Consider the following 11,353-nt stretch of genomic DNA (forward strand, 5'->3'; position numbering starts at 1 on the left):
AATCCGAAACACGATCCGAACACAATACTAATTTTTTTCGTTTCGGGTTCGAATCGACCCGATTTTTTTCAAACATAAAATACCCAAACCCGAATCTAAAATATTTCAGGTCAAACGAGTTCGATTTTTCGGGACGGGTTTACTTTTGACACCAAGCTTCACTCTACACTGCACAATTGGGTTTTTCATTCTCTTTTGTACGTTAATTCTTCTTTTGTTTCATCATTAGGTTATCAACATTTGTTGACGTTGACGTTGACGTGACGTTGATATAAAGAGACCCTCGGCATCGAACACAATAAGAATAAGATCAAAGCTTTAATTTATTAGGGTGGAACACTTTAATTTACACGGATAGTTAACTAATATTCTATCCGTTCCACATAATTTGTCCATATTTTTTATTTTCGTCCGTTCTACGTAACTTGTCATTTTTATTTTTGGAAATATAATTATGCACTTTAACGCATTTTAAATTTTATAATTTTTTTAATTTTAATTAAATTATTTACTTGTCTTAATCTTAATCTATAATTATTTTTACTAAATAATAATTTTTTTACTAATATACTTCTTAATTAGTTACTAATTATACTTTATGTCAAGTAATACACCCATATATTACATAGGATGGAGGGAGTACTTAATTTGTCTATTTTAATTGAGGGCACAGAGCTTTAGCTAAGTATGTAAATAATAAATAATTAAAAAATATATTAGTAAAAATAATTATGATATAATAAAAATAGTTATAAATTAAGATGACTAAATAATTTAATTAAAATAAAAAATTATAAATTATAAATTTTAAAATGTAATTAAAATTTATAATTATATTTTTTTTTTTTTAAAAAAAAGACAATTGATTGGAGAGAATATTTGGTCAGCGGTTGAGTTTTGAGTTGAATTGGAATTTGAAAGTGTTTTATTTAACTAATATTTGATTTATTATACTGCCTGCGTCCCACCTACGGGCTAAGTGTCTATTTTTCTATTTTCATTTATCCCATTTATTCTATCGCTTTCGTTTTTTTGGAAAAAATTATTACACTTTAATTATATATTAAAATTTTAATTAAACTAATTGGTTATCCTAATATTAATCTAAAATTATTTTTATTATATAATAATCATTTTTACTAATACATTCTTAATTATTTACTAATTATACTCATTCTAGATTCTCGTGACTACACTACACGAGACACGACAACCGGGACGGAGGGAGTATATAAAATTAAAAAAGTTAAAATATGTATTTAATTATTTTAATGATTATATTTGATAAAATATAAATAATATGGGTATTATTTTGTAGAGAACAAATTTTTATATAATATAATATATATAAAAAAATATTTATTTATAATTAAAATAAATTAAATTTACAAATGAATAGAAAGTTTGTTTATTAAAAATTGAGATAAAAAGAAAAAATTTTGAACAAGTTTGAAGTGAATCTCATCATTAATATCTTTTTTAAAAAAAAATTGAGAGTGTAGTACCAAATGGTTGTGAGATGTCAACCAAACAGACCCTTCAATTTTTTAAAAATACTACATCACAAAACATTAAATTAAATATATATATATATACATAGATATTTGTATTCCTAAATTTTTCAAAATCGGACAACTCTCTATCTAAATGGAGTGTCACTTTGGTTTAAATTGAAATTTTTTCGTTTAAATTTTGTATTTAAATAATATTTGATATCAGTTTTGTGAGATAAAATATTTTTTTATTGTTGTAAAAACAATAATATATTGAAATATCTTCGATTTTTTACATGAATTAAAACATATCAGTATGCATAAAATATTATATATATATATATAAAAGATACAAATAACAAAAATATCAAAATAATTTTATACGTTGGTATTAATCAATAAAATATTAAATTTTTTTTCTTTTTTCGTTAGAGACAATAAAGTGTGGTTGTGTTGAATTTGAAATTGAATAATAAAATTTTGAATAATTTAATATAATATAAATAATATAATACTCCCTCCGTCCCAATACAATAGTCTTGTTTATCAATTTTTTTTCCGTCCCAAAACAATAATATTATTTTCATAAATAACTGTATCACCGTAAAACTATCCATATTTTTTTATCGTTATTACACAATTGCCACTACTTTTTACACTGATATATTCACAGGGGCAAAAAAGTCATTTATCCTTATTTTTTACCAACTACTAATATAATATCAATATTTCCTTAAATTTCGTGCTCAATATAATAAGTCTATACTTTTGGAACGAAAGAAATATAATATTTTTTTTAAAAAATCATTTTTTATACTCTGCCTTATATTAGTATATGTTCTTGTAAGATTAAAAAAAATTTAAATACCACATTAACAATATATATATATATATATAATACAACATAAATAATTTAATATTTTGACAATAATTTTTTTTATAAATATTAAGAATACCTAAAAACACAACCGATATATGTATAGGCAATAAATACTAATCTGCTACAATTAGCATTTTCTTTATTAGAAATATAATTATATATTCTAATTATATTTTAAAATTCATAATTTATAATTTTTTTATTTTAATTAAATTATAATTATTTTTATTAAATTATAATTACTTTTATCAATATATTTTTAATTACTTACTATTTATCCAATATCTAAAAACTCCGTACCACAGCAGCTAAAATGGACAAATCTATAAATTTTCCTTACTCAATTTAGTCACTTACATGCCATATTGCCTGTCTATCTGTATATCAGAGATCAAAAAATCTCATTTCATTTATCTCATGACTCCATTTTCAGATTCACAAGCCACTCTTGAATAGCAAGTCTCAAAGAATGGTTAGGAATCAGATTCAAATGACTTAGCTTCAAATTCGTCATCGGAGATGTCTCGTGCCCGTTTTCCAGCCATCCGCGCAACGCCTCGCCCTCATACGTAAACCCATCCGCAGCCACCATCGGGTCGTGCATAATTTCCTGAATACATAACACGTTATCACCACGAGCTAAAAAAAAAAAAAAGGGAAAGTAATCCGCAAGAAAAGGGAAATATCGAAAGAAAGTTTATCCAAAAGAAGCACCTACACGAAGAATCGGGCACAAGAAAAAGGACGGCACGGTTTGCTCTTCCAAGAACGGCAAATGCTCGAGCTCCTTAACGAGCGAGGGAGTCAGCTCGGGTCTATCTCTACCGTTCAATTCGGAGAACTGCAATCCCAACTCCAGCAATCTCCGAGCGGCGTAACTCGACCATTCTCCGGCAAATGAATCCAAAACAGAAGCAACTTTCCCACTGGACAATGCTCGGCTCACCTTGGCGACTACTCCTCCATGAGTGTTTCCCGTGACAAGCTGAAGTATGATCATCCCGAATGAATATATATCCGACTTATAAGTCAGCATTCCCGTTCTATGATATTCCGGATCCGTGTACAAGAAAGCACCACTCGATCCCGAACAATGGCGAAAGCTGGGGCAACGGAGGGTCTGGTTCGGCGTCAGCATGTGATCTCCGTAATCGCTTATTTTGCATCTGAATTCGGAATCTAAGAGTAAGTTTTCGGGCTTCAAGTTTCCATGGACAATCTGCGTAGGCGCGAAGGAGTGCAGGAATAGAAGGCCACCGGCTATGTCCGCGACAATTTGTGCTCGGGTCTTCCAGTTGAGGATGGCAACGTTGTGATTGTTGGAAAGGTAATTTCGGAGGCTACCACCAGGTAAATATTTATAGACGAGCAACCATGATTCCGGACATGCTCCGATGAATTCCACGAGACGAGGATGGTGTAGTTTGCTAAGAACTTCAACCTGCGTTTTCCGAACAAAATGGTTAAATAATTGTCGAGCACCATACTGATTTGATCCAGTCAATACATGTTTTCAAATAACTAAACATATTGTTCATATTTAAAGCGTATGCAACATGTATCCTTCATCCGTCCTAATTTATAAAGTATTTTTTTTATTTTTGAGTAAAAGTAATTATACACTAATACCAAAATATCTTTTTAACTTTTATTTAAATTACAAACATATAAAGTCAAAGGGCAAAAATATCAAAACTTATAAGTGTATGTATTGTCTATCATCATATTATATGCTATTTATTATTCCTTTCGTCTTGAGCACGGATTTTAATAAAAGTGATTAATAATTATTATTTTTTTAACCCAAAAGAAAAAATGAACATAAATTTGAATGACAGATGAAGATTGAAAATTACAAAATAGAGGACTTACCACTTTGTGAAACTCTGTCTGTCTCTGCATATTATGCAAATTCAGCTTCTTGATCGCGACGGTCCTGTCGAGCATTTCTCCCTTGTACACAACTCCATATCCTCCCCGTCCAATCCTGAAGCTTTCAGAGAAATCGCAAGTAGCCGCCTCCAAATCCGACAACAAGAACTCCAGCACCTCAGAATTCTCTGTCACCAATTCAACAAATTGGTTTCCATTCACATCTACCACACAATGTTCATGATTTCTCCATCTGTCGAGCCATGTCATAGCTTCAATTTTCTGCTCTTGGAGTTTCAGCTTTTCCTTATGTAAAGCCGCAATCGAAGCCTGAATCAGCCTTAACTCTGCAGCAACTTCTTGACACCTGCGGCTTGCTTCGTGCGCCTGGCAATCTAGAACAGCTATACTCCTCATAGTCTTTTGTAGCTGTCGAGTTAGTTTCTCTCTCTCTCCTAAAAGCCTTTCTTGCTCTTGCGCCGTAGTTCTAAATTCACCCTCAGCATCTACTCTTAGTTTAACTTCATGTGACACAGCCATTTCCAAAGCTTTAACCTAAATAATCATATCAAGTCTTCACATAATGGATTAAGAACCAAAAAACTTTATATAAGTTTTAATGGTACCAATATTCACCTTATCAAATGCTTCGAGAGCTTCTGCTTCCAATTGTTTCTGCTCCAGGAGCATTACATTAGTTTCATCATTTGACTTGTCAGCTTCAAATGTCAATTCCTTATGTCGATCAAAGGAGCAGTTGCCGAGAGTCCTTGCACTTGAGCTGCAAGACCGTCTTGATTCTGCAGAAGTGACATATTCAAATTTTCCAGAGGTTCTACTCATTGATGACGATGAACAAAGCCCGTGTCGTTGATCGTATATATTTTCATCACAGGGTGAAACACCAGTCAATAAGGTTATCTCTGGTTGAGATGCTTCTCTTTGTACCTATTTTAATCATGTCAGCATACTATTCTAGCCAAATTAAATTACGAAAGTCATGATAAATAACAACCTCATTCTGCCCGGAATTGAAAGACCAAGACCTTAAATTTTGTCCGCAAGCAGTGGCCATGTGAGGGCTTGGTAAAACAATTTCTGGGCTCACAGATGCCTTTCTTGTCCAGATTAGCTTTCCTTTGTTCACAAAAAAAATCTCACAATAAGACGGGGCATTTCTTGCAGCATGGCACGTCTTGCAGGAGCTCCGTTTCCCTTTCATGAAACTGTGCGGATTGTTTAGTATAAATAACTAACACCACATTCTATTGATTCTCAAGTGAAACACAATTTGTCGAATTCAGATGAAGCAATCCTAATTAACAAGTTTACAAATTTGAGAATCAGCACTGTATTGATGAATAGGCTCAACCAATTCGAAATTAAGTTCAACAAATGAGGTTGTTAAAAGTTAAAACTTGTTAGAATTCACTTTCAGGATTCACAAAGGCAGATAGCATAAAGTGAGCTAATCGAAAAACAGATCACACTGCGAAAATTAACATACCATGGAGTGGCTTCGATGACAAGTTTCCTGATCATGTGTTGATTGACTAAATCTACAACTCCTTTCTGAATTTCATCAGCTTCAGTTACAATTACGCTCGCTTTAACCTGCACAAGAATCATCAACACCTCAAACAATCATCGATATCTTAATACAGGATCCTTTTTCACTACACCAACAATCTATAGAACTTCAACAATTTTCTAGCTACGATATACAGTTAAAAGCTAAAGCAACAATGAAGTGTTTATTTTTATCATTAATGGAGCAAGAACAGGCTCAAGGACTATCAAAAGATTCGAAACTCAGGCATCACTAACACGGTAGCAATATTAGCAACAATACCCTCGATTTGTTGCATGTCCTCAAGTAAGTGGACAACAACTTCTCAGCCTCTTCCCTTTCTTCATGTCTATAAGCTGCCACAGTTTCCGGATTCGCTCGACTAGCCGGGAGTTTTCCCACTGCAAGAACATTCAAGCAAAATGAAATAACCAAAACGACGAAAACCGAGCAGCAAGATTTTGGCTAGCGATAGAGCATTTTGTTCCCTTGCTATAGCATAAAACCATTTCTATGAAAAGAAACATCAAAAACAGCTATGAACTCCATGAACACAAGTCCTGCATTTTCTTCACTTCATCGATAATTAGATATGCCTAAATGAAACTGCAAATCTTCTTCCCAAAATCATTATCTCAATTAAAGCAAGCAAAGCAACAGAACTCAACCAAATTAGCCAAATCCAAAACCAAGCAATTCAACACAAACAATTTTGAAATTAAATAATATCAATTCAAAGCAATCAACCAAAACCTAAATTGAGTCAAACCATCCGCCATGGGAACGAAATTACTTACAGAGAGTTGGAATGAGAGGCGAAGGGCGATGAACGTGAAGCAGGCAAATCTCCTGTCCAGGAAACGCAGTAAAAGTCCACCGCAGCAATGTCACGGCCTTTTCCACCGACTTCCCCACCGCCACATACACTGCGCCAACTCCGGCCGCGCCGGAGCTCACGGAGCGGCCCAACGGAGGCCTGAAAGAGGGAAGAATATCTTCGGCGGGGAGATGGGGGTAGGTCAGAATTGCAGCCATTGGAGCAGAAAAGGGAATAAGCTAAGGGTATCTCAAATCTCAGCCTCGAATTGGGATCATTTGGGGAAGAAATTACCAGGAAATTTTGAGGACAGAGAGAGAGAAACACGGAATGAGATGAGTGAGAGTGAGAGAAAGAGGGATTGATTCGTCGTCTTCATCTTAAGGAAATTGGACTTGTATTGTATGAGCAGGCCATACTCAACAGTCTCTCTCTCTCTAACTGCCTTTTTACGCAGGTCAAAAGGTACACTGACTTTTCGCTTTCCTTTGACTTTTAAAACATACCGACAAAGTCAAAATGGGTTCATCATTTTGGGATGTTACGCTCCTTCAAGGAGGATTGAGTTGTGTTTTTCTTTTTAAATCTGTTAAAATACGAGTTTAAATAAATTAATCCACATGGGCCACAAATTGAGTATGGGCTAGCCCGCAATGGGGCGGATAATCCGCAAAAGCTTAGCTTGATTTAGCTGATTTGTCCTAAGGACAAGTTTCGATCCAAGTTTCGGATGAATTGAGCCAATATTTTGTAAATACGTAATTATCTTGAACAAGTAAATATAATAATGAGTATTTACTCTTATTAAAGGTATTTTTTATCATTTTTTTACAATTATATAAAAAATTACAATAAAGCTAATCAAATATTAATATAACAATATATTTTAATTTTTTATAAATTACAAATATATCATTATAAATAAGTTAAAACGAATAAAATAAAATTTATATTATCAATATTGTCTGCACGATTGTTTTTTTTTTTTTCTCTAACTATGTTATTCATGACATTGTTATTTGTTTTGATTTTTCATCATTTGTTTTGTTCGTCTTCTATTTTATTATTTTATAATTTTACAAATTCATAAAATTAATTATGATTTATTTCTAAAATGAAGTATTTCTTATTATTAATTTTTTTTAGATACACCAATTAATAATATTTAGAATTGAGAATTTTTATATTTGTTATTTACTTTATAATATTTATTATTTAATATTCTACAATAAAACTATTTTTAAATATTAATTACAAAAATATTTATAATATTAATATTCTTTTAGTCTTTTTAAAAGACTTGTAGGCTAGCCTGCTTAGATCGCCACAGATGGATTAAATTGGACTGATGAAATTTTGATCCATCTCGCCGCGGATTGACCCGCAAATAACCAATTTATTTGCGGATTATGATGGATTGTAGATCAATCCGCCCCTCAAACCCGTTTGGACAGATTTTCTACAAACTATACATAACAAGTACACATCTCTACTCTACCTATACTCGTCTAATAATTAAATTATGTACTCGCGTGGCTTATGAAAATATATATTATATGTTTTTTCTTATATATATAAATAGGATATATTCACTCTGCATTTTTATATTAAATACGTAAAATTGTATTAATAATATAAATTAATACTCTATCCGTTTCAAAAATATAGTTATATTGGGTTGACACGAGATTTAACGAATATTGATATTATATTAATAGTGGATAAAATGTAAGGATAAATGACTTTTTTGCCCTTATCGAGTATATTAGTGTAAAAAGTAGTGACAATTGTGTAATAATAATGAAAAAGTAAGGATAATTTATGAGAATGAGACTATTATTTTGAGACGAACAAAAGTGATAAGTAAGACCTATTGGGACGGAAGGAGTATTTGTTTATTCATTCAATCAAAAACTTTTCACACGTTTTTTTATTAATATTATTAAAAATCTAATATATATATATATACAAAATATATAATATAATTAATTTATTTATTAAAAAAATTAATAATTCAATAAGAAATTATTATTTGTTTACCTACCATAAAGAAGCACCTCAAATTCAAAAAACATTAAAAAAAACAAAAAAAAAAAAACAATGTTTTGTTAATTAAACACAAGAATGTTTCCGATAAAAGGAAAAAAAAATTAAAAAAAAAATAAAAATACGTCCTATATTTTAATTTCTAATTTAATAATATCATACTCCCTCAGTTCATGAACAAAATAAATATTTATTTTATTAGTGGACAGTTAAAACAGTGTAGTGTAATGACATTTTTGTTCTTATTTTTTGATGTAAAAATAATGATGTGATGTAAATTAAAAGTATTTGAGTAAAAAATAATATATTTAATGAAATATTTACTTTGTAATTGAAGGTCTCAAAATAGAAATATGTATACTAGGTTGATAGAGAGAATATTTAACTTGTGTTTGTATTTTGTATTCAAATGTAAATTTTTTTATTAACAAAAAAAAAATCAATACTATAATAGTAATTTATTTTTATCAAAAAATAATAAAACATATTGTTGGATCCTGATATTCGGAGGTTCCAAAATAGCTCGTCGATTTTGTCGGTGTGGATTCCGAAAGTACTCCAAAGAGCCAATCCGTCGTCGGGTGATCGAGATCTTACGTGATTAATCGAACTAAATTACGATAATCTATGAAAAGCAAGTAAAATAAATTGCAGAAATGAGTATCTTGAATTAAATTGCATAAACGAAACTAGAACATGAAAGAAAAAATAGAGAAATAGACGATTTGATCTGGTTGTGCGTATGTGTTGTGTTTTTTCCTAATTTTAATCCTAAGTTAGAATAACCACCTCTTCCACTAAAATGGGCAGTTGCAATTATTCTTCCACTTCTCTTAACCGCCAGGTAACCTCTTTCCACCAGCTCCCAACCGCTTCCATTGTCTATGGACCGAGTTCCATTCGTTCTGAACTTCTTCAATTGTCTCTAGATCAGACCTGCAACTTACCTTGACTTGCTTCCGTCATACTCCTAGCCGGTCTATGGGGATATGTCCTCAACAGCATCGAGTTACATAGAATCTTCCTTCTTTTTTCTTTCATTTTGATCTATAGAACAAAATTACCAACTCAGAGTTGATGGAGCTTATTGTCTAGAGGCCTGTGAAAGTACCTTCAACTTTGAGTCATTTGGACTTGGGATCCAACACATACATTGTAAATAAATTAAAATATATATATATTATTAGTAACAAGTTTATTTTCTTTCTTTCTTTTACTATACAACTTTTATAGTTTACAATAAAAAATCATTATTATATTGTAAAACATCACATATAAACCAAAATTAAATTTAGGTAAACAAATGGTTTATTCAACTAATCTATTTTTGAGTAATACAATTTTTAAAAATATTATAAAAAAATATAATACTCCCTCCGTCCCGCGACAAATGACCCATTTTTCTTTTTTGTCCGTGTCATTAAAGATGACTAATTTTTATTTTTAGGGTGTGTTTGTTTGGGGGATTAGATTGGATTTACACTATTCTTCCAATTTTTTCCCCCAAAAACATCAAATCAAACACTTATTTTTTATTTTTTATATCATGCTAAAAATTATTTTTACATTCAAAATATCATATCAACACCTATTTATATCACATCGTACAACTATTCAAATTCAAAATTTTTACTATTCAAATCCCAACTCAAAATCCAAACCCCCAAACAAACACACCATTAGTAAATTTATTCATCTTAAACATATTTAACAAATATAAATCAATTTAATTAAATTTCTAACCTCTTACACGTAGGACCCACTCAAGACCCTTTATTTCTATATCTCCTCAACAAATAAATATTTTCATCTGTATTTAAAACTTCTTATTTTTAATAAAATTAGTTTTAAGTTAATTATAAATAAATAAATTAATTTTTATTTATTTATTTGTATTATATAAAATTTTATTCTCTACAAAATGATATCCATATTGTATATATTTTATTGATATATAATGCTAAAAATATTTAAAATGTCAACAACACTACTCATATAAAAATAATAAAATAATATCATAACTTATTATTAATAACTTGCAAATCTACACTACCTAAAATACTGTGTCATCTTGACCGGGACAGAGGGAGTATATATTAACACAATATATAATATAAATATTTTATTCACCAACAACAAAATTACCAATTTAATAAAACTACTAGCATAAAAAAAAAATACATTTAGTCAAAAATAAAAAGTAAAAACCCCTAAAACACTCGAGTTCTTTTTTTTTTTTTAAGTTTCCAACTCAGTCTAGCAAATTTCTAGTGTCTCGGACTTCGAGATGTTCCGAACTTTCCGGAATTTCTGAAATCTCCTACAATACTTCGGAATATCCTAGAAGTACCGAGATCGCCTATTTGATTGAGTTAATGTCTATCTATTTGATATAACTTATTTGTATTTCTTTATATAGCTTATTTATCCATATCTTGTATAGATAAAGTGTAGATAAACTTTGGCATATATTAGACCCGGTCTATTATAGAGTGCCTATATAGAGGGGAGAATCCGTGTACTTCACTTTTCAGATAGCTAATGTACACTCTACTTGCGGGTGCATTTTGTAATATTTTTACTTTTTAGCTTAAAGTTAAATCGTGTGCGATAACTTAAAGTGAAATCGTGTGCGAAATTGTACTAACGAATTTGTAACTGGAGCATTCAAATAT

The 11,353-nt window shown here is 30.6% G+C and overlaps 1 protein-coding gene across 1 annotated transcript; it reads right to left on the bottom strand.

The window, feature by feature from the left end:
- Positions 1-2,677: 2,677 nt before the first annotated feature.
- LOC127253789 (U-box domain-containing protein 33-like) lies at positions 2,678-7,054 on the bottom strand. Its single transcript, XM_051278557.1, has 8 exons — positions 6,613-7,054; positions 6,098-6,216; positions 5,753-5,859; positions 5,261-5,471; positions 4,882-5,193; positions 4,246-4,800; positions 3,092-3,814; positions 2,678-2,983 (listed from the first exon to the last, which is right to left on the bottom strand). Exons 1-8 carry the CDS (start codon positions 6,848-6,850, stop codon positions 2,789-2,791), a joined length of 2,460 nt encoding a protein of 819 aa, XP_051134514.1. The 5' UTR covers positions 6,851-7,054; the 3' UTR covers positions 2,678-2,788.
- Positions 7,055-11,353: the final 4,299 nt, after the last annotated feature.

The sequence above is a fragment of the Andrographis paniculata genome, unplaced genomic scaffold (assembly GCF_009805555.1).
Source record: "Andrographis paniculata isolate CXL003 unplaced genomic scaffold, ASM980555v1 Contig51END, whole genome shotgun sequence".
Taxonomy (NCBI): Eukaryota; Viridiplantae; Streptophyta; class Magnoliopsida; order Lamiales; family Acanthaceae; genus Andrographis; species Andrographis paniculata.